Source organism: Lepus europaeus, chromosome 4 (assembly GCF_033115175.1).
Source record: "Lepus europaeus isolate LE1 chromosome 4, mLepTim1.pri, whole genome shotgun sequence".
NCBI lineage: Eukaryota > Metazoa > Chordata > Mammalia > Lagomorpha > Leporidae > Lepus > Lepus europaeus.
The window spans coordinates 144,122,970-144,145,836 of record NC_084830.1 but is presented as its reverse complement, the minus strand read 5'-3'; the positions used below and the strand labels follow the sequence as shown (position 1 = coordinate 144,145,836).

The 22,867-nt window shown below is 59.4% G+C and overlaps 1 protein-coding gene across 4 annotated transcripts in view; it reads right to left on the bottom strand.

Moving 5' to 3' along the window:
• Positions 1–12,692: 12,692 nt before the first annotated feature.
• Positions 12,693–22,867, bottom strand: part of LOC133758036 (core histone macro-H2A.1) — a 66,002-nt gene continuing 55,827 nt past the window's right edge. For all 4 annotated transcript variants that reach the window (XM_062189102.1, XM_062189105.1, XM_062189106.1 and 1 more), the window contains exons 7-9: positions 22,662–22,751; positions 20,535–20,709; positions 12,693–13,426 (exon numbers count right to left, since the gene is read on the bottom strand). In XM_062189102.1, coding sequence (XP_062045086.1) covers positions 13,261–13,426; positions 20,535–20,709; positions 22,662–22,751 — 431 coding nt within the window. In that variant the 3' untranslated portion in view covers positions 12,693–13,260. The remainder of the gene's footprint in view (positions 13,427–20,534; positions 20,710–22,661; positions 22,752–22,867) is intronic.

The window sequence follows — 22,867 nt, the reverse complement described above, 5'->3', positions numbered from 1 at the left end:
CAGCAGGTTTATACGTCCACCGCCCAGTATCACCCCAGGGTGGCCCCTGGACACTGCCCCTGAGCATCCCACATGTGCCCTGGCTCTGCCTTCCAGTGTCTCCGTGCTCACTTCCGTCAGAGTCACGCTCCCCTGCAGATACTGAGCAAACCCGGACCCCCAGCTGCTGCGGACCAGCTGTGGCCCCTGAGACCACAGTGTCCCTTCTTTCCTGTGCAGCCCTGCCTGTGGGCTTTGTGGCCATGACTTCTCTCCACTTGGCTGTGTTCCTTAGAATTTATTTCTTTGATAGACACCATGATAGAAAGACAAAGGGACAGACACACACAGAGTGCACTTCCATGTACGGCTTCACTCCCTAAATGTCTACAACAGCCATGGCAGGGCAGGCCAGAGCCAGGAGCAAGGAACACCACCCAGGTGTCCTGTGTGGGTGGCAGGGACGCAGGTACTGGGGCCACCACCTGCTGTTTGCCTAGGTGCATTAGTAGGAAGCTGAATAGGAAGTGGAGCAGCCAGGACTCGAACCTGTGCTCATATGGGATGCTGGCATCAGAAGCAGAGGCCTGACCTGCCGGGCCATGACACCAGCCCCTGGCAGCATTTCTTAAGCTAGCGTTGGAACTTTGGGGAGCCCTAGTTCCTGGAAGGCTGAGTTCCAGCCGGAAGACAGCTCTACGTGACGCCAGGGGAAGCCAGGAGAATTGCCCTCCCTCTGGGTCCGTGCAGAAGGCCTCGATGGTGCTGCGAGCCTGAGCTGCTTTTGGCTTTGATGTATGCAGACAGCAAACTCTAAACCCACGCCTTTGTCTGTGGCTTAAGGAAGACAGAGTGTGTCTGCCGACGGAGGAACCGTCAGACGAGGGGTAGGACGGCCGGGGCCGGTGAGCTTTGCTGCTTTGCTTCCCTGCAGGGCTCCGGTATCTTCCTATGCACAGTGAGCCTCCTCCAAGGACCTGCTTGATCCTCACAATCCGGGGCCTCTTAACAGCTTAGAACAACAGGTGAGCGCCTCATCCCCCCGAGGGATTTAGCGCAGTTGTCACAGGATATGGGAGTCCCGGGGCCCTTGTACAGGAGGGTGCGGTGAGGACACATCCATCTACTGACACCTGCCTCCCTGTCTCAGACCACGTCGCGCTAAACCCCGTGCCTCAGTTTCCCTCCCTGCTCCACAGGTCAATCCTAGGCCAGAGGAGCCTCCCAGTCCTGGTGTGGCATATTACTCTAACGCTGAGCTGTCCTGAACGCACTCAGAAACAAGGAGAAGCGGTTTCATGAGTAAACTCAAAACGTTCTTGCTGCAGAGTTCCACAGAGGTGGTTCGTCAGCGTTGCTCGGAATCTCAAAAGCTCAGAGACATCCGTTTTCCAGAAATTTCCAGACCAGGATGTAGCAGAGAGCCGCCACCTTTGTGCGCGGGACCCTGGTCGGCGACCGCTGTCAGCAGTGCCCCTGCCCAGCGCTCCCTGGCAGCATCTCCAGGCTGGGAACTGCTGGCACCCAGGCCTTTCGATCCACGCTCAGTTAATCATGCTGGGCAGGGGTTTGCTCTGCTGCAGCAGGTGGGGAACTGGCCCCGAGGCCTGGGCTGACTCCTGCAGGCACTCCAAACATGGCCACGCCACCCCCGCCACCCCCACCCCTCAGAGTAAGGAGCAGCACTGAAGTGTGATGCTGAAATCCAAATGACTGCTTTGTGGCTTTGCTGGTTGCAAAGTTCTAGGTGAGTTTATTGATCCTAAGCTTTTCTTACTTACTTAGGGGCCTCCTTTGCTCTGGAGCCCAGGTTGAGTTTTTGCTACAGTAGTTCAGGTGGTGCACCTTGGCCTCAGAGAAGTGGGGTGCAAAGCTCACTCGCTCTCTTCCTCCTTGCGTGCGCTTGGGTAAGCCGTGGAATCGGCTCAGTCTCACTCCCTCCCTCTCACACTGGAGGCGTTGTCCGCTCAGAGCGTTTGCTAAGGATGTGCTGCCTGCCGGGCCCCCAGACCCCATCCCACGGTCTGCTCATCCGTCTCCTGCTGGTCGCGTGGTGGGCAGCAGAGGGAAGGGGTGCGGAGGGGGTGATCTCCCTTCCTGTGCTGTCAACAAGGACTAAGCTCAGAGCGGCTCAGTGACTCAGGAGGCATGACAGTGAGTGCACAGCTGGGACTCAGGCCCAGAAATGGACGCCAGCTTCTGCTTCCTTAACTGTGGAGACCGCGTCCATTGTGCGCCCTGGTGGCCGTGCCTGGCACACACGAAGCAGCCCACGCACCTGTGCGAAGCAGGAGCTGTGTGCTGGTGTCGTGGACCCAGCCCCGACTCCCTTGACCCTGGTGGGGTGGCAGGCAGGCAGTTGGCCTCTTTACGGGTTGCTGCAGGCCAGGCTGAGCGGGAGAATGCCCTCTGGGGTACCGTGAGCCACCCCTTCCTCTTCCTCCTGTGCACCTCTGGCGTTTGGGCTGAGCCCTGGAGGCAGGCGTGGGGCTGCTCAGGTTTAAGGGGGGAGTTCAAAGCAAAAAGGAAGCTCTCTTAAAAGTGAAGGGCAGCACGAGTGTCAGGGCCAGGGGAGGATGTCTGAGATTTCCTAGTAAAACTTTACAGCTTCCGTGCTACCCTCCGCTAAATCTTCCCATGAACACATGCGGCTGGGGGCCGTCTCGGTTGTGTGTGGGTGGGAGCCACCCTTAGTCTGGTCCGGGGTGGGGGCCTCCTGCTCCTCGAGTGCCCTCCCCAGTGGACAGATGGCCTGCGGACTCGGGGCCAGGAGAAGCCGCGCGGGCTGCCCGGTAGGACTGGACTGGGGGCCACCAGCGCTGTCCCCCAGCCCTGCTGGCCACCGGTGGGCAGAGGAAGCTCAGCTCTTGTCCCGTGTATGCGTATTGACTTAGCGGAGTGCAAACATGTTAAAAGTTCACTTTCTCCTTTATAGGAGTCTATAAAAGGGCTCTTAAACCAGAATCCCAGGGCTTCAGCAAGCCCGATGTGGGATGGGCTTTGGGGCGGCGCGGGGATTCCCTCCATCTCCAGCACAGAGATGTGAGCCCTCACGTGGATGCGTTGCTGCAGCCTGTGGGCTGGGAGCCTGGGTTTGGCCGGTGTGGCAGCATCGGACATGTGCCAGTGGGCAGTGGGCTCCAGACTGGGAGAGGGCCCTCTGCCGGGTGGGCTGTTTCCAGTGAGTCCCTGGTGGTCCTCTCGGGTGGGAGCTCCCCCTGCTCAGGAACCCTCCCAGGGCCTGTCCAGGTGCCTGAGATTAGGGCTGGCGGAACAAGCAGGTGTGTACTGGAGAGGAAATGGCTGAGGTGCCCAGGACTGGGGCCACTTGAGCTGGGCGATGATCCTCCCTGGTGGCCTGGGTGCTGGGGCTAGACAAAGGCAGCGGGCTTGTACCTCTGCTGTCCTGGTTGGGCCTTGGAAGCCATGGTGCCTATGGGTGTGTCATCCATAGGAGAGACTCCTTGCCGAGGCTGGCAGCCCTCATGGGCAGGTGATGGGCCTTGTGGGCAGCCCAGAGGGCAGCGTGTCAGCTCTGGACTCCTGCATTAGCTCCTGCAGCCTCTGTTGGCGTACTCTGGCCCATCTGGCCCCCGCTTGGCCTGCCAGCCTCTTGGGGTTATAATGAAGGCATTTTGCGGTTTGCAGAAGACTCGAGCAGGGTGGCCGCGTGACCACATGGGTACCACAGCTGGAGGAGCAGCTGGTGGGTATATCAGTGAGCGGAGGTGCTGGGCTCACCGTGGCCCCAGGCCTGCTCTCTTGCTCTCTCTGCCTCAGTGTGGGCTGTGGCCGGGGCTTGAATCGGGAGCGTGTGGGCTGCTTCCACGCAGGCATGTGTTCGGGTGAGGCCTCCTGACACCTGCTGTCCCTGACCACACTGCAGCCCTGAAGGGGTTCACAGCAGTGCAGCGGCCTCAGCCCCTGTCCCCCGCCCTGGTACCGGCCTCAAGGGGGCTGCGGCAGCACAGCGAGCAGGTCCCTTGGGGAAGTGGGTGTGGCTGGTGGGGCCAAGACGGCCTCACTGACCCAGAGTGGCCCACAGAGCCCCCTCTGGGGCATGAACTCCTCTCCCAGGGACTTCAGAGACCCTCACCAGGTTGACACAAGTTTGCGCTTTTTGGATAGAATTGTGTTCAAAGCTGAGTGGTCGGCAGGAATGGAAACAAAGATGTGCTGTGTGGGTGGGAGTTGTTGGCGGGTGTGCCCATGCGCTGCGGGTGCGGGGAGAGGCCAGCTGGGCTCTGCACCTGGGGCGGCCACTGGTTCGGACGCAGGGTCTGGCTGGGCCGCACTTCCTGCTGGCGTCCCCAAGCCTCTCTGAGCCTGTGAAGTGAGCACGATGAGGGGACTTCAAAAGGCTCATGGAAAGCAGGACAAAAAGGGGTTGATTTTGGTGCAAAAACTTTCAAATCCATACCTACCGGCGGCTTCCCCAAGCTCATGGAACTTTTGTAAAGAAACTCTGCGTGGATTTCAGGGGTTTTTTTGGGCACCAACATAAACTTGTGTTTTCGTTCCATTTTCCCAGGGATTTTGTGAGCGTATGGCACTGACAGCAAAGACCTTTGAGAGGAGGTCACCGGCGCCTTGCCTAACATAGAAATGCCATAGCACGCGGGTGGTGCGTCTCCCGTGTCCTGATTAGCGCCGTGTACAGCAGGGTTCCGAGCCCGGCTCCGTGTGCTTGTGGATACAGCTGTGGGGTTTGCTCCACACACCGAATCTAGCAGCATGGGAGACTTGGGGTGTCACCCTGCCAGGCTCCGTGGACTGGGAGCTGCCCACTCCAAGTGGCCAGAGCTGCATGCAGGGCTAGAGCTGTTCCACGTGGTGGCCACTAACCACATGTGGCTACTGAGCCCTGGAAATGTGGAGTGAGTGAGTGGGGAACTCGCACTTACGTTGAATTTATTGTGTTTATTTGGGAGGCAGAGAGAGAGAGCTGGCACCCTCTGGTTCACTCTCCCCCCGTGCCTGCTGTGGCTCTGGTGGGCTGGGGTTCCGGGTGCTGGGATCTCTGTCCAGATCTTCTGCATGGGTGTCAGGGGCCCAGTTCCTTGAACCATTGACTTCTGCCTCCCAAGTGCACTTTATTGGACTGTGGAATCAGTATTGGAGTCAGGACTCGAACCCAAGCATTCCGATATGGCTTATGGATACTTCAACCTCCAGCCCAAATGCCCACCCCTGAAAACTTAATCTCCTACATATTTAACCATTTGAGACCAGTATCCGCAGTATTGGGGCAGTTCAGTTCTAGAATGTTCCTTCCAAACTGGACCTGGCCCGCTCCTCTCGGCGCCATCACAGTACCACGTGGAGAGAGCCTTCTTGATGGCGCTGGCTCGGCCTGGAACAAGGGGCAGAGGTGGGCTCTGCTGGTGCGTGGAGTGATGACCCCCGAGGTGAGCTGGTGGCTCTCACGGGCGGAGCCCCCAGGGCTCGGGTTCTGGCCGCGCAGGGATACAGCTCCCCTCCTGCAAGGGGCGCTGCTGTGTATGGGGCCCTCATGCTGCTAACTGGAGTCGAGACGAGAAACCGCCCCTGGAGAGGAGAGGGAGTCGGTCCAGCTTCACCTGGTCACGCCCCTGCCTGTTCCCCCAGCCTGGCTTCACGCTGACCGGAAGCCCCGGGGCAGAGACTGAAGGACAGGGGCTGCAGGGTGGGGCCTTCCCTGCCCGGCCCCTCTGTGTCCACCCACCTCTCTAGGACTTCCCTGGGGACCCCTGCCCCTTGCCTTCCCCTCCTGGCATTCCCGCCTGGCGGTGACCTCCACAAGGCAATGGCCAGGACGCTGAGTAGCGGACCTGCCCAGGATCCCGCAGGGAGTGGGCCGGGTCACCGGGGCGTGGCAGGCTCAGGGCCATCGGGTCGCAGCCGGGCTCACCCCCGCCGGCCCTGTCCTCCCTGCCTGCATCCCCTGAGGAGGCGTGGCGATGTGCAGGGCCCGCACGGGGTGGTCCCGTGCCCGGGCAGGCGGCTGGCAGGCCTTAATGGGCACATTGTCTCCTCGCTGCCGATGGGGCCGCCCGGCCCCTCCTCGCCGCGCGCCGCATGAGCTCATAGCTGAGCCTGCGGCGGAGCCCGCGAGCGCTGGGGCTGCCGGGGTCGTGGAGCGGAACCCGTAATGAGCGACGCCAGCTGGATTTATGGCGTCGCGCACGTGCGCCCGGTCTTCCTGCGAGGGCCTCCGCTCGGGAACGAAAACAAGTCCGGCCCGGGGCCGGCGCGCCTGGGTCTTAACAAGGGCCCGCTAATGACTCAGTCTGGGGAGGAGCGGGGCCCGGGGCTCCACGGGGCTCTGCGGGGCTCCTCGCTCTCTTCAGGAGGCCCAGGAGGAAGCACCGCCCTGAGGCCGGGACCAGGTGCCCACTCCACCTCTCCTCACTCTGCCTCGTCTGTGAAATGGGGTCACCTCTTCGACAGGGCCCTGGGAGGGGGAGCACCGGGCCGGCAGGCACATCCCTGCCACTCCTCGGGCACTCTTGCATCTTGCGTTGTCTCAGATGTTTGTCCCCAAGAATGGGGTGGCAGACACACCCAAGGCCCCGCATGGGATCTCCAGGGCTCTGCTGGCCTGGGACTCTGCCTCTGGACCCGAACGCACCTCCTGTCGGGTGTGCGTGGAGACTCACGGGGCCGCACCGGTGCGCGCAGGCCTCTGGCCTGGTGGAGGAACTCCATACACAGATGCACAGGTGCAGGCCTGGGTCCCAGGGCCGGGCTCAGGGAGGAGCTGCCTGCCTCGGGCTCGGGTGCTGGTCAGCAGCACACGTCCCTGGCAGCCCCCCAGGTCTATAAGGGGAGCACACTCCCAGGCTCAGTGGCACATGGGCAGGGGCCTGCCGCGGCCATGGATCCCAGATGTCTCCAGATGTGTCCCTTTTGCCACTGTGGCTGTGGCATCTCGCCAGAGAGGCCCCCAGTCCACTGTGTCTTCCAGTCTGGAGCTGGGCAAAGCAGGAGCACCACGGGCCGAGATCCAGGCTCTGGTTCGCAGCACAGGAGCGGGGGCCACTCCACTGGCAGCCCCCTGCCCCCATGGGCCCACGGGAAGGGAGAGGTCCAGTGCGATGGGAGCACCCATGCAGTGCCCCAGGCTGATGTCTCCAGGGCTTGCAGGTCAGCAGTGCCCTTGGGAGTGGCCACAGGGGAGCCCATCTGTATCGAGCCTCTGTACCAGCCCTCTGCTTGGCGCCTAGCGGCTGTGATTCATGCAGCCACCAGAAGAGTCCACAGCCTGCCGGGGGCCCTCGGGCGGGATGCTGAGGTGCAGCAGGTGCACGGGCTCTGGAGGGCAGGGTCTCTGCTTGTTCTCCACTCTGGCCCCAGCATCTGTAAAGTATAGGACTGGGCCCAGGGAATGTGCGAGTGGGCAGTGCTCAGTGTCTGATGGGCTGGACACACGTACGACAGCTATCCAGTGGTCACCTCGCTCAGATGGGGCAGTCATGGAAGGCTTCCAGTGGGAGGCAGAGTGAGTCTAAGAGTGGGGACCTGCGGGCTGGAGCAGGACTACCGGCGACTGGAAGCAGTTGCATGTTCTGGTGAGGATCTGGCTCGTGCAAAGGCCTGAACACAAGCTGGGGAGTGCCCACGTGGAGTCGGTGCAGGGGCAGCACGGGGTGTGGCTGCAGAGGGGGACAACCTTGGCCTGTTCCCAGACCTGCCAGCACATCAGCAGCTCAGTAACTCCCATGGGCCTCCGTGTCTCTGTGCAGTGGAAACATGGCTGGCCCCGTGGCAGGGTTCCGTGAAGGTGAAAGTGTAGAGTCATGTGGCATGTGGGGTGACTGGTGCGGAGGTTCGGCCGAGGTCCTCGCCAGCCCTTGTCCCCTGGGTGTGTTCTTGGTGGAAGTCATCATTGTCCTCCCCGGGCTTTGGGTTGGCGCAGGATTAATGCCTGGAGTGACTGTGGCCAGACCTCAGGTCAGTGGCGCTGCCTTCAGGGTAGGCAGCCCCTGGCCGAGCTGTGCCTGCTGTCCCAGCAGCGAGGCTACCTTCGGCTGGGATGCCGTAGGCAGGACCTCCACGGCACCTAACGAGGAGCTGCGAGCTGCAATTATGCATCAGCCCGGCTCTCCTGTGTTTGACTGACAGCTCATTACCCCGCTGCCATTTTTGGGCAGTGGAATTTCATCTCCCAGATGGGAAGCCAATCAATGCGCCATCTGCCGCAGCTGAGCCTCCGTGAGCTCAACTCTAATTTACTCGCCAAGCTCAGGAAGCCTCAGCGTCTCAAGGTGCGAGAATAACCATCGTCCCCGCCCGGCCAGGCGGAGGGTGGCGCCATCACAGTCAGCAGGGCACGGGCCACCAGCCTGAGTCTGAGGGCGATGGGGCTCTTGCCAGCCAGCTGGGCTCAAGGATGGGGAGGTTGCCTATGGGAGTGGGGTCCACGTGACCCCTAGTGGCCTCAGGATTCCAGTCACCTGCCCGAGGGCACGGGGCCACAAGGGACTCCCACCACTAGGTGGATCTGAACTCCTGCTCCTATGCGTCCTGGGCTGGGGTCAACACTGTGGTGTCAGGGTCAGAGCTTTGGACCCGGGAAGGTTTGGAGGGGTCTGTGTGGGACTCTGAGTATTCTGCCGTCCCTAAGGTGACCTGAAGCCACGGCAGTGACTTGAGCCTGTGGCACGGGGCAGCCAGAGAGATTTGTGTCCAGGGAGCATGGCACCTGCTGTGCATGCACCAGGGCAAGCGTGTGGGTCACCGTGCTGCCTGACACTGTCCCCTGCTGTGGGCATCCCATCCCCCATCCCTGCACACTCGGGGGGCAGTCACAAGGTACCCAGGTCGTAAGTCCTCCCAGGGAGCTGCTGGCAGAAGCTCCACGGGATTGCCAGGGGCAGGCAGGACACGGAGCGCCTGTTGGCGAGTGGAAGGCTCCGCAGTGCTGTGTGGGAGGCGCACACCTGCTGCCCTCTGCTCAAGTTCAGAGGGAGTCTGCGTGCCCCCAGCTCTGCACAGGGCTCTGGCGCCTGGCTGTGTGCACGTGCGTGCCTGCGGAGGTGTGCGGTGGCTTTGGGAGGGTGCAGGGGCTGGGCTCGGAGAAGGGGGTGAGGCGGAAGGGGCCCCTCAGGAGCAGGGGTGTCTGAGACGCTGCGGCCGTGGGCTGGGTTGCTCTCCTGGGGTCAGGGGAAGGCCACTGTGTTTGCACACCTTTGCCGAGGGGCAAGGCGGAGGGGCCGCGGGTAGTGAGTGTGTCAGCACCACCCCACCCCTGCAACAGTGTCATGTGATACTATTTTGATAGGGGGGGGACCCAAAGGAGCAAACACAACAGGCTGGGTTATAAATGGAAGAAAAGCCCAAGAAGTGGCCTCGCCCTGGCCATTGAGCGTTGGCCTTTCTTCTCTGCCGGGAGTGGGCCCCAGGACCCCTCCCCGCCGCAGCGCCCATCAGCAGCCGCTGGGAGGTGGCACCAAGGCCAGCGCTGCAGATAACACTGGCCGGTGGCCAGTGGCGCCGGCCACAAAACCAAACATAGGGCTTCTCTGAATAGGTGAGCCGCCACCAGGACCATTCTGGGTGACTGGTGACTCAGCCCGTGTGACCGATCAGGAATGGCCTTCACTCCTGCATTGGCTTCCTCACAGCGTCCACTCCCAAGAAGGGCCGAGCGTGGCCCACTGTGGGTCCCCAGCACGAAGCAGGGGCTGTGTGACAGGCGGGTTCTTGCTACCTCTAGCCTCTCCCCCTTTCCTTTCCTTAGTGCAACCACAAACAGCTGCCTCAGTGGGGAGCAGGAATTCTGGCAAAATCCACAGATGGACAGCTCCAAGCACTGGGCACGCAGCCGGGGGCAGAGGCTGGGACCAAAGTGGCCGCTCTGGGGGGCAGCAGGGACACAGGGACCCCCACGTGAGCTACTTGGCACCTGTCTCCTTGGTTTCTTGGCCTGGAAGATTCCAGCCTTGCTACAAAGTCCGGTGCAAGGTTGTCTGCTGCAAGCTGCCCCACCCACCACCCCCGAACCCCCATACCCTGCTCTAAGCTGCGCTAGGGACAGACGCCTGGTCTCGGCTGCCTTCGCCAGGGACTTCCATCTGAGCCTCATCCATAGTGAGCGCTCAGTGAATCCTGCTGATCCTTGGGTCTCTCTTCACCTGTCAGCTCACAGGCTTTGGGGCCCGGGAGCTGTCCACACAGCACCTGTCAGTAAACAGACTGGGGAACAAAATACTGAAGTGCACACAGGGTGGGGGCAGCTCTGGCTGCGCAGATGCTGGGCTCGCATCCCCGATCTAGCATTTAGTGCTGTGTGACCGTGTGGAGTGCGCCTCAACTCTGCTCATCTGTGGAGCAGGGGTAGTTTGCCCACCTCCTAGTGTTGCCCGGAGACGTAATGAGCAGGTACGTGTAGAGGGGACACACGCACACAGTAAGTGTTACTGTGTTGCACCAGGTGTGGGGTTGGATCTCCGCCGGCACCCGGGTTCTAGTCCCGGTCGGGGCGCCGGATTCTGTCCCGGTTGCTCTTCTTCCAGGCCAGCTCTCTGCTGTGGCCCGGGAAGGCAGTGGAGGATGGCCCAGGTCCTTGGGCCCTGCACCCGCATGGGAGACCAGGAGAAGCACCTGGCTTCGGATCATCGTGTTGTGCCAGCCACAGCGCGCCACCGGAGCAGCCACTGGGGGGTGAACCAACAGCAAAGGAAGACCTTTCTGTCTGTCTGTCTCTCTCACTGTCCACTCTGCCTGTCAAAGAAAAAAAAAGGGCTTCACGGAGAGGTGCTGGGAGAATCACCTGGATTATCCGGGGCAGAGCCCAGATGCCAAGGGCAAGGAGTGTTCTCCAGAAACAGATGGGAGCAGTGCCGAGTGCCCCAGGCCGCTGTGCAGGCGATGGGGGCTGCCTCCGCACAGCGCACCGAGAGGGGAAGTGCTGGGTACGGCCCCACAGGGCCCCCACCTCCGCAGATGACTTAACTGTGGCCAGAGGCACTACCTGCGCACTCCTCTTTTGAACAGAGGGGAGTGTGCAGCTCAGGGGGGTCCCTGCAGCCACACCCATTTTTTAAAAGTCAGGAGCTCCCCTGTGCCCCGAAACATGAGGCTGACACAGAGAACTGCTGGGGATCTTGGTTTTTCAGAGCTAACCGGGTGGTTTGGCGACGAGGAATCCCAGGCCGTCTGCTGGCTCTGTCTCCCGGTGTCATGGAGAAGAATTTCCTCAATGCACCACATCTCAGGGCCTCAGCGCAGTTCAGTTACTCAACATTAGGATCATTTAAATGATCACGGTAAATAATTCACGCAGACTCTGACAAATGCAATTTATTCTTTTGTGCAATCATAAGGAAGAGCAGCAACTGGCAGCTCTTTCCTCCTATCCTTTTAGCGACATCTAGTGGGCGATCTTTGAAAAACACAGTATTTGCATCTACCCTGTTTCTCCAAAGTGCAGGAAATGCAACTCACAGAGAAGCTGTTGAAATTTGGTTCCATCTCAGTGTCCATCTCTGATTTAGAAACACACCAAGGCCCAATGGACTCTGGCTGCCGATTAGAGGCCGGCGCCTGGGACCTGGATCCCAACAGTCAGCATGGTGGTGGTGGCGGCTCGCTAGCAGCGTAAGCCAGGCCAGCTCCTTCACCGTGCTCCACCTTGGGTCCTCAGGCAGGGGAGCCTCCCGGTGCTCCTGCAAGCACCAGGTGAAGTGCTGCCCGCGGGGAGTCGGCGCCGTGCCCCGGAACGAGCGGTGGCATCCAGCATCCGCAAGCAGTTTGTCCCATCTGTCCACTTCCTGTGCATCGCACCTGGGGAGGCGGTGGCCGAACTGCAGGACTTGTCCAGGCCCACGGCCTGCAGCCCTGATCTAGGCAGTGGGCACCTTCTCCCAAAGACCGTGCTCCACTTTTCTCTGGGAAACCAGTCAGGAAATGGGAATGCGTGAGCAGACCCAGCAAGGGTGTAGGAAAAAGGCGTGTCGGAGTCTCACTTTTAGGGGGAATTGCGCGAAGTCATCTCTCAGGGCTGAGGCTGAGCCTTTTCATGCCGAGTGTGACGGAGAGCCACCCGCTTCGGGCTCCACGGGCATGGCAGGTGGCGGAAACAAGCCCTCGCGTTCATTCACGCCCTGAGTGTACTGCGTGCTGCTCCGTCTGCTCTAAGCACTTTTCAGTTTAAAGGAACAAAAGACGTCTGTGCATGTAAGGCAAATTTAGGTGAAGTGCGCGTCCTCTGAAGGCGAGGAGGTCTGTGTTTTGCTAACGTGTTTGACTTGCTCTGACATGGCCAGGATCTTTCTCAAGTCATCCAGAGCCTTAGGGGCCTGGTCTGTAGGAAGGCGTGTGAGTGTGGTCACACGCAGAGGACCTTGGGGGTGGCGGCGTGGCCCTGGGACCCTGTCCTGCAAGGATGGTGGGCCTCACACACAGGTACAGCCAGGCTGCCCGGAGGCGAGGAGAGCAGTGGGCTCCAAGCGTGCAGCCTGGGGCTCTGGGGCTCTCCCCTCCCTCACCTGTGACACGGGGAGACGCCCCTGGCAGAGGGTCATGGAACAGGATCAAGGACTTCGCATGGATTTCTCCACAAGCCGCAGGTTGTCGGGAGATAGCACCCTCACACCCCAGGCTACAGGACCTCCGTGGGGCCTCCTGGGGTGGGCGGCCCTGCTCCCCACATCCTGGAACTGGGGGGGGGAGGGAGGCGACTATAGATAGGGACTCACTGACACAATGACTTGAGAGACAGCAGTCACAGCAACAGTTCAACGTTTTACTAAATCAATTCACACAAATTTCAAATTGCAAATATAATTAAGGACAACAGAGTCTGTTCTGCCTTTTAAATCTTTCATTTTCAAATCCATCATTGAGACAAAAAAGTAAACAAAAATTAGGCCTGTTGCAGATTCATGATTTTTCTTCGGAGGGAAAAACGAGGACATCAGAGTAAAAAGAACGCCACTGGGTGTACAGTAAAGCACCACAAGACACGGGAAGGAACGGGGCTGCCTGGCTTCCGCCGCGGGACGGCGCTCCCCTGCTCGCTACCCCGAGTCCATCCAAATGAAACTAGATCGCCTAGGTTATACTACGTCAGCCACGGTCTGGAACACAGCGCTTAACAACGGTAATGCCGACTAGCGGTGCTAACGTACGAACATCGGAGAAGGCCAAAACAATTAAACTGGAAACCAAAACCTTATTTTCCCTAGATGAGCAAAACTGAAAATGACAGGGTTCCCGCCTCCCACTCGGAGTGAAGGGGAATTTTTTTTTTTCTTTTTTTCTCTTAAATTGGAGGCAGGGGCCAGGGCGGCCCTCGGCCTAGTTGGCGTCCAGCTTGGCCATTTCCTGCACATAGATGCCTATGCTCTCGCTGTCAAAAAGCACGAAGTACACCGTCTTGATGGAAGAGGACATCGTGGACACGAAGTAACTGGAGATGGCCTTGAGGATCAGCTGCGCCGCCGTCTGTTTGGGAAAACCGTTCCTGTAGGAGAGAAAGCAAGCGCTCAGAAACCCCCACGTCTGCCCAGCGGCCATGGTGCCCTGTGAGCCCCCCACCCCCACCCCACACACACGCACAGGTGTGAGAAACCAGCACCCACACCACAGGGACAGGCAATGGGGCAAGCAGCTGTGGCCCTCGGGGGGAATGTGGGCACCTCCAGAGCAAAGGCATCTGGGAGTTTTGTGAGTGGCAGGTGGACAGGCCTGTGTTCTGTAGTGTGAGCAAGGGGACCTGGGGGGCAGTGTGGGCCCCTGGTGGGTACGAGCCCCAAGGGACGGCTAGAGGCTCTCCCAGAAGGTGCTGACCTCCACCCACACAGGCCAGGAATCCAACCCCCAACTCGCACCAGTGCGGAGCACCCCTAAGGCCGGGGCATCAGAGACCTGGGCGTGCAATGGAAGAACTGGGTCAGGTGGGCTGGATTCAGGCCATCCTCCTTGTCTTCAGGCCAAATATGTTCCAATTCACTTGATGCCATCAAAAGTGACTGCATTCTGGGGAGGCAGGGGCTCAGAGCTTAACCCTGAATGTGGAATTGGGACGGGGCAGACTGGCACTTGGGGCCTTGTATTTGGATGGGGCGGCTCCTGGTCTACAATGTCCCCAAGGGACCTGGAGGAACACAGAAACAATGCAGCAGCTTGCCTGGCTTGCTAGAAATAACCTGGGTTTGGTGCCCATGGCCCTGGCTTTGAATCCCCCTGACCCCCCTTTGCAGTGGAAGGTCCTCGGGTGACCGACTGTCTCTGTTCCTTGGCAGGTCCTGTCGGGAGGCCGCCCAGACTCGCCGTGCTCCGTCTGCGCTCTCTGCTCTTCCTCAGGTGCCAACCCCCTCCCGAGCAGAGTTCTCAACACAGACGGAGCGCTCCTAGCCTCACTCAGCGTGCACCTGTGAGTCAGAACCACCTCAGGGCGCCACACACCTGACACCATGTCCGCTGTCAGTGCAGAGCCCCTCGCAGCCCCAGAGCGAACCCATTCTTCTCATTTACTTTTGACCAAACTTGGCCTCACAGTCTTCCCATGGAGACCTCCACCCTCTGATGCTTCCAGAATGGAGCTCATCCTTAGTGGGGCAGATCAGCCAGAGCACGCTGCCAGCCTGTGGGCCGTCAGTGGGTACAGCCCAGGACTGGGGTCCCTCCCCACAGCCCAGAGCTTCAGGAACGTTCTGACCAGGACAGTGGGTGTGGGTGTGCATGGCTTCCTCCTGAGGGGAGCACACTGGCTCCAGACTGACAGGTGAGCTGGTGCCTCAGCTGGGAAGGAGGTACTCTGGCTGCCCTGGGCTCAGTGGCCAGGACTGTTTTCACAGGCCTCACGGGATACACTGGCCACTTGGGGAGGTCAATTTGACTTTGCACGTTGGGGAGGCATCTCCCGAGCAGCATTGCTCCTGCCCGCCATGGGCCCAGCTTCTCCATCCTGCCAAGGCCCACACCGTGCAGTATGTGGATGTGACCTGGCTGAACGGGGGCTGGGAGGAGGAGTGGTGTCGCGCTCTCTGTGGGTTCTGAGTGGGTTCCGTGACAGCAAGCAGTGAGGGCACCCTGCTGTCTCAGTCTCAGCCCTAGACAGGGGATCTGGGCTGACAGCAAGTCCTGTGGAACTGCCCCGAAGTTTCCCGCGCGGTCTGACAGTCGTGGCTCAGCCCTAACACCAAGGTGGCCAGTCTGCCCCCCGGCAGTGCATCGGCAGCAGCTGGCTACGTGTGGACCAGCTGGGGTTGGTGTGGTGTGGTGCAGATCCACGGTGTGGCCCTGACTGCCTCCGCAGGGTCTCCCTGCAGCACTGACTGTGTGCCAGTGCCTCCTCTGACCCAGGCACCTGTGACTCGCCCTGAGGGAAGGTGCATGGACTTGAGCCTGCACTGCCATCACACTGGCATCGACAGAACAGGAGGCTGGGCTCCACCCCGGGTACCTGAGGCACAGGTCACTTGATTTTATTTCGCAATAGTAGTAAATTTACAGACGAACTGTGAAGTAAGGGCCCACTCAGAATCCCCGTCCACATGTAGCCTGCGTGGACTCCAGGACCGGGACTGGCGAGGTGGGGCTGAGGGCTATAGCCCGGCAGTGCCCACCCCGAGCACCCTCCTGGTAACAGCAGCCTGTCCTGCAGGGTGACCCCAAGGCTGGAACTGCTTCCAGGACAAACCCTGACTAAGCCACCGCCGCTGGAGGAAGCCAGAACAGCAAGCAGCCCTGCTGTGCACCTGGCCACCCCCAGACCCTGCAGGCTGCCAGGAGGGGACAGAAAGGTAAGGCTTTCCTGGCCCTGCCGGGAAGGCCCCGAGGCGTGCAGATGGTGAGGTAAGAATGTGTGCAGCACTGTCCCCCGCCCACCAAGGGAGTACAGGGAGAGGCTTCCCCGAGGTATCTGCTTCCTCAGTCTGCGCCCTGAGGACGGGCAGCCGCGCCACACAGGGAGCCGGGAAGCTGCTCCAGCTCTGCCTCAGATGCAGGACGGTCTGATGGCCCTGGGCTCTCCAGGCCAGAGCAGCGGAGTGGCGAAGCGCTCGGGATGCCCTGGAATCACAGGCCCTGAGTCCTGGCCCCCGGTCTGTGCTGTCTCTCCCTCCGAGCATGGAACAAGCTCCTGTGTGCGGAGTACGAGGCAGCGTGGGCAGAGCCCTTCTCTCTCCAGTCCCAGGTCTTGCAGGATCCTTGTAAAGGCTCACGTGGTAGAAAATAGCCTCACCGCCCGTGCCCTTAGACAGCTGCCAGGGGTGACTGTCACTGCAGCTACATGGAGTTGACGGTGTTGGCTCCAGGCTGAGAGTCCTGCCAAGCTGCCTGTCAGCCAGGGCCCCAGGGGTGCCCGCCCCTCCCTGCTGCAGCACTGGCCACCCCCAGGACATCCTAGCTAACAGGCGCCAAAACCCCAGCCCCGATGGAGGGCCATGCCTCGGGCCTTCTGCCTTGCGGCAGTGGTGGTCACGCTACCTGCCCGTCAGACCGCAGGAGCTGAAGAGGGCGGGGCTTCTGCATGAGGCTGATCCAGGGGCACGCAGTGCTCTCAGCGTGCGCTTCCCTGCCTGGCAGCCAGCACGGGGCAATGAGGTGGGCTCTGTGGCTACCTTCAGTGCTCTCCCAGAGGGCAAGGTGCTCCCCTTGTCCCCTTCTCTAGCCCCTCACCTGCCCTGGTGCCTGTATTTAAGGCACGTGCCCTCAGTTCCTCTGGTGCCACATGCTTCTCCCCCTCCCCGGCACAGGGCTGTGACCTCGACCCCCCAGCTCCGGTCTTGCTTGAGCAGACCAAACATGTCTGAGCCGCTCCCGCATTCCCTCCTATTGTGTCTGGAGCGCTCTTTCCCAGGAGTGCTGGCTTCAGTTTCCTGGGCCAGTGCCAGGGGACTGCCAAGTGCTATCTCAGTCTGGTGCCCTCTGGGCTCTGCCGGCCCAGCTGGGGCCTACACGTGGGTGCCTCTCCTACCATCTCTCCAGGGGCCCATAGGTGGGTGCCTGTCCTGTCCGGTCCGTCTGCACGTGCAGATGCTGGGTTCCCCGGGCCAGGTCAAAGAGAGGTCCCAGTTGCTCCAGCTCCGCTAAGCCCTCTCCTTGTGTGCAGCCTCCCCAGCACCCCTGCTCTCGGCGCCCTCACTGCGATGATGGTCCAGCAAGACCCCGGGGACCCAGACTTGGCGCCTTGAGGAGCAGCTACGTGGAGTGCAGGCAGACTGGCTGGAGCTGGCTCTTGAAGTATGCGAGACACAGAGGCGGCTCAAGGTAGGCTCTGGCTTTCTTGCTGCGCACGTGTGTCACTGGAGTGTGTGGACAACCCCCTGCTAGGACTGGGTCCACTCCACACCACACCGCCTTGCTGTGTTCTGCCTGGCTCCTAAGTGCCTGAGTGTTAAAAGCCATGGGAGGCCGGCGCTGTAGCTCAACAGGCTAATCCTCCGCCTAGCGGCGCCGGCACACCGGGTTCTAGTCCTGGTTGCCCCTCTTGCAGGCCAGCTCTCTGCTATGGCCCGGGAGTGCAGTGGAGGATGGCCCAAGTGCTTGGGCCCTGTACCCCATGGGAGACCAGGAGAAGCACCTGGCTCCTGCCTTGGGATCAGTGCGGTGCACCGCCCGCGGCGGCCCTTGGAGGGTGAACCAACGGCAAAAGGAAGACCTTTCTCTCTGTCTCTCTCTCACTGTCCACTCTGCCTGTCAAAAAAAAAAAAAAAGCCATGGGAAGCCAGTCATCAGGGAAAGTAGGCTGGAGACTGTGCTGGGAGCAGTGGCGCACAGGGGGATGACAAGGAGGCCTGTCACCTTTTTTCCCTCTGGGGCTCCCAAGTTTGTGGCTAATGAGTAATTCTCAAGTCAAAGACCTCTGACTTGATCCTCTAAGGCCAGTGCCAGGAGGGCAGGGAGGGTCAAGAGGGCCGTACATAGGCAGGTTGAGGGCAACTCTTGGGTGGGTAAGACGTAGGAGTGGGGGTCCCATGCGTCTAATGTAATAAGCTCTGAAGCCAAGGGCCTCTGATGAAGCTCTGGCTTTACCAAGTGCGTGACCCTCAGGTGAGCTGCTCAAGTTTTCTAAGCTTGAGCTTCTTTGCTTCCGAATGGACTTAACAGCACTGTTCACCTCGCGGAGTTGCTGGGAGATAATGCAGATAAAGCGTTGAGCACAGTGCCTGGGGCTCAGCGAATGCCCTTAATGGGCACTGGGAGAACACAAAATAGCTTTCTGTGAAGCTCATAAATCTCAGGAAAGTTTAATCAAAGCCCCAAACTAGCTGTTCCCTGTGCACTGCCCCTCTGGAGAGGGGCCGCCGAGGCAGTGGGGGAGTCCATACATACTGTGGCCAGAGTGGGAGAGGACAGCACGTCCAGATGCCAGCGGTGCACGCCAACGCCAGGCCCGTGGCCATCTCCACGTGGCCACGTGTGACCGCACTGCCAGTGCGGGAGAACGTGAGCCCTGGCTCTCACCAACATGTGTGCGTTCACTGTGCTGTAATTCCAGCGTGGCTTCTGCGCCAGAGACACTGGATGCCACAAACAAGCTGTTTTATTTCCCCTCCTAAAACCCACGGTGATTTACTGGCTGGCTCTGGTGTAATCCCATTCCTACTCATGAAAGAGAGGGCAGCTGTTTCCAGGGCTCTGCGGGGCGAGGTCTGCCCGACAGATGTGGGCCCAGGGAGCCATGCACATGTGCTGCCTTTGGCATTCCGCCCTCTTAAAAGCTTTCGATTATTTTTAAAAACATTTTACTCCATGAAAAATGTAAATAAGTTCGTAATAACAGATGCTCTTTTATGGGAATTACTTTTATGCTTCAATTAAAAATGTCCCCATAACCATATGAAAGAGCGTGAAATTACTGCTTCCAATAAAGGCCCTACTGCCTCTCTTCGGAAGCACCTTTCATCAGCGCAGATCAAAGTGCATCCGAAACACTAATTAACTGAGCCCTGGGAGCAGCCCGGGAAGGGCAGGCCCTACTGCCTGGCTTGCTGATAAGGAAGTCCGGAGTCAGGGAGGCTGCTTCACTCCCCAGAAGTCACACAGCAGTGCAGTGCCCCAGCGCGGACGTGCGAGGAGAGAGGATTACGGCCCCTCGGTGATCCAGGAGCACCCTGACTCTGCTGTGGGCCTGGGCCTGCAGCACCGAGGTCCAGCCTGCTCACTACCTGGAAAGGACACCTGTCTGCCAGGTGTTCTCAGAGCCTCTAGACGCTCTCTGTGCTAGCTGTTGCCTTCAATATGCACTGAAATGGTGCTGACTTTTAAAATGATGTTCCACATATGCTCTTGGCAAAAGACCGGAACGAACAAGCATGTAGTAACTGAACATGTAGGTGCAGTGCACACACACGTGCTGAGGAGCCGGCGGCTCCAGCCCAGGCACATCTGGCTTTGCAGGCACGGTGGCCGTGGGGTGCAGCCCAGGCCCCACGCGGCTTTCCTTCGGGGAAGCCCGCTGCAGCCGCACAGAGCACACCCTTGGAAGTGCAGCAGTGCCTGTCTGCATGTGAAATGACAAGAAGCACGCCCAGAGCTAGAGACGGGGACCTCAGTGATAGCAGTGTCCACAGAGGCAAATTCTGAGGCCCACTGAAGCTGGAAATGGTTCTTGGGAGGGAAGTGCAGACCGAGAATGCTGTAAGTATCCGGTACGGTTCTGAGGACTGCTGCTCCCAGGGACAGCAGGGCCAGGCCCCACACAGAACTCAGCCGGTGGCCCCTCCTTGGTACAACATGCTCATAGCTGGACGCTTTTCTCCCGCAGCCAACCCAGAGCATGCACCACCCTGAGGCCTGGCACTGAGCTTGCAAGGGCCCTGCTGATGCTGGGAAGTAAGACACAATTTCAGATGTGACGCTGCCTCTGTCCCCCGCCCACAGGGCCCTTGTCACTACCTCCTGAGGGTGTCTGAATTGGCAGAGCACCCCCAAGAGGTTGCATGGAGGTGCTTACAGTCCTTTCAGAGGGGCAAGTGGATCACTCGGGTGGGGACTGTCTGGCCCTGCCAAGGTGGGACTTGAAATCCAAACCATCTCCATCAGGCTAGTTTATAGGCTGACAATTCTGCATGGCCCACGAATGCTGGCACAAATACCCAAATGGCTGAGTCCCACCTGCGTCCTGCGCTGTTCCTCCAGTTCCTGCCTGTCTGCATTAGGACCCACTGTGGATGGGAGGTGGGGCTGGGCCCAGCCCTGATTCACTTTTAGAATTCCCTTCTTCAGGCTGAGGGACAAAGCCCTAACTGGCGACAACTTACCCTGGGAACGAGTCGCCCCGCCCGTGCTCGCCACCCACTGGAATCTCAGCAACCCCTCTGTGGTGACATCTGCTGTCACTCTCTCCAGCTGGCCCCACAGTTGCTAGATGTGGGCTCCCCAGGGTGTGCTTCTGTCTCCCCAACGAAGACAGAGTCCCCCGACTGGGGCCTATAGACTAGGGGCAGGGAACGCCGCAGCCAGGACTGGAAATTCAGTGCATCTGTAGCAGGCTCATTTTTGTACAACCTGCAAACAATGTCACACATCCGTAAATGGTCCTTGGCAGAAAAACCATCTCCTGCCCCTGCTGGACACAGACATACATCGTGACCTGCATGGCAGCACTGGTGTGCCCTTACCTGCCACTGCCAATGGACGGAAATGCGATGGATTTCAGCTTCTTATCATCGGCCAGCGCCAAGCAGTTTTTCACCGTCTTTTCCAGGAGCTCCTCACACTTGTCCGCACCCCAGACTGGGCTGTTACAGTGGATCACGAACTTGGCAGGCAAGCCGTGGCCTGCGCTGACGGCAGCTGGAGGGGACGAGACCAAGACTGAGTTCAGCTGCTCTGCACACGACAGACCTGCTCCGCCGCCACAGTAAATCTCCTGGGAACACTGAGACTGCCGGCAGGCGCTCAAACCGCCGTGATGCTCAGCATTTCATCCTTTCCCTCGGGGACAGCCAGGACCCTGGGAAAACTGGCGTCAGGAGGCACCAGCAAGAGGAATATTCCTAACTTGAGCAAACATGTTGGAACACTTGCAGCCTCAAAACACCTGCCGCCTCCTGTCTCCTCCTGCCTTTCCTCCAGTGGATTCATGTGCAGATAATGCAACTCTTGCCAATAGCATGCAGGACAAAGCAACCCGTGCACGCCAGCCGTTCCGCAGCCTGACTGGCACCTCTGCTGCTGGACAGCCTCGCTCTAGGACGAACGCTGCTGACTAAGGGCAGAGTTAGCTTGGTTCTCTCTAGGATGGATCCAGATCCCTGTCCCTCAGGTCCGCTGTGGCCGAGTCCTGGCTTGGATGACCGAGGCCACTGGACAGCGCAGGGCTGAAGTGCTGGCCTTCACAAACCCGACCCTGGGGTGTGCAGCACGCTAACTCGTGTGCTGCTCAAGACTGAAAACCAACAGGTGAATGGTGGTCATCGTTGAGCAGTGGCACGGGAATATTCTTTATTCTCTTCTTAAAATTTCCAAAATTGACATCAACAACAAGGGTGCAGCACTGGGTGCAGCAGTTAACATGCCACCCGGGGTGCCTGCATTCCGTTTTGGAGTACCTGGATTTAAGCTGCTCTCCACCTGTAATCTCAGCTTCCTGCTAATGTACACCCTGGGAAGCAGTCTCAAATCCTTGGGCCCCTGCCACCCATGTGGGAGACCTGGGTGGAGTTCCAGGCGCCTGGCTTTAGTCTGATCTAGCCTCATCTTGACTGTTGTGGGCATCTGGGGAGGGAACCAACTGATGGAAGACCTCTTTTTCAAATAAATAAAACCAAAAATGTTGACCAGAAATACCTTGACTGACATGTAGTCTAATGGGTTATCATCAGCTCGGTTTACAGGGGAGTTTCCTAGGCACCCTCCCAGCAGGACTGACACTGGAGTACTGACGGGAAGGAGCCTGTGGGCCACACACAGGCAGGGGCATTAATGCTGTGTGTGCCCTGCCTCGCACAATGTGACCATGTAGGCCTCTGGTGGAACTTCCCTGAAGAACAAAAGGGAAGGAAGGGGCAGAGATGAGCAAAGGGAATGCCACTCTCCTTCTATGAGGCCTTGAGACTGGCCAAGGATGAAGCCAGCAGTGACTGGGCAAAGAGGGGCATGGTCAGGTGAGCCCTGAGAGTGGGCTTGTGGGGACACTGCGTAGTGACTGCCGAATACACACTCAGTTAAGAGAGAAAGAGGATTTGACAGAATGGGCACTGGGGATCACACAGATGCAGAGAGTCAGAACTGTATGGAAGGAAAGGGAAGGCCAGTGCTATCACATGCCCTGCTGGCCACCGGGATTCCAAAAGGCGGGCCTGCAGTCTGCCTGCAGGTCCTAGCGGTTCCCCCCAGTTCCCACTCAGCCTCTCCCCTCTGAGGAAAGGTGTAGCTGGCACAGGAGAAATATGCATTCATGAGCTTCCCACAACAAACACGGGCAGCAGACCAAAGGGTACTGATCTGCAGTTCCCACTCCCGCTGCCTGAATTCTCAGCTCCTAAACTCTCTGAACGCACCTTCCGTATTCCTTAGTGTGAAACACACAGGAGCTATTTTAAATCACGTTTAAGAAATTGCAACGGTCCTTTTCCTGAACCTGAGGCTCCTCTGACGTTATGTGTGGGGTGAAATCCCAACTGCAAAGCTAGCAGCCTTTCCATCTTCCTGATGCCTGGGCACTGCCACGGGTCTCTGCTGCTAAGCTCTCTCCCAACTCTGCACGTGCACACCCACACATGCATGTGGCGTCCCCGCCTCACCTCCAGCTACTTCCAAGGGTCCATTCTTTTTCCGGAGCTCCAGAACAGCGTCCACAAACTCCTTGCCACCTTTCTTCTCCAGCGTGTTTCCTAGACAAGGACAGGGCAGGTCAGATGGCCATCCTTGCGTCTCCAACACACACACTCAGCATGTCAGGTGATTACATACTGCAGATGATCAGATCAGCTACATTTCCATAAGGCTG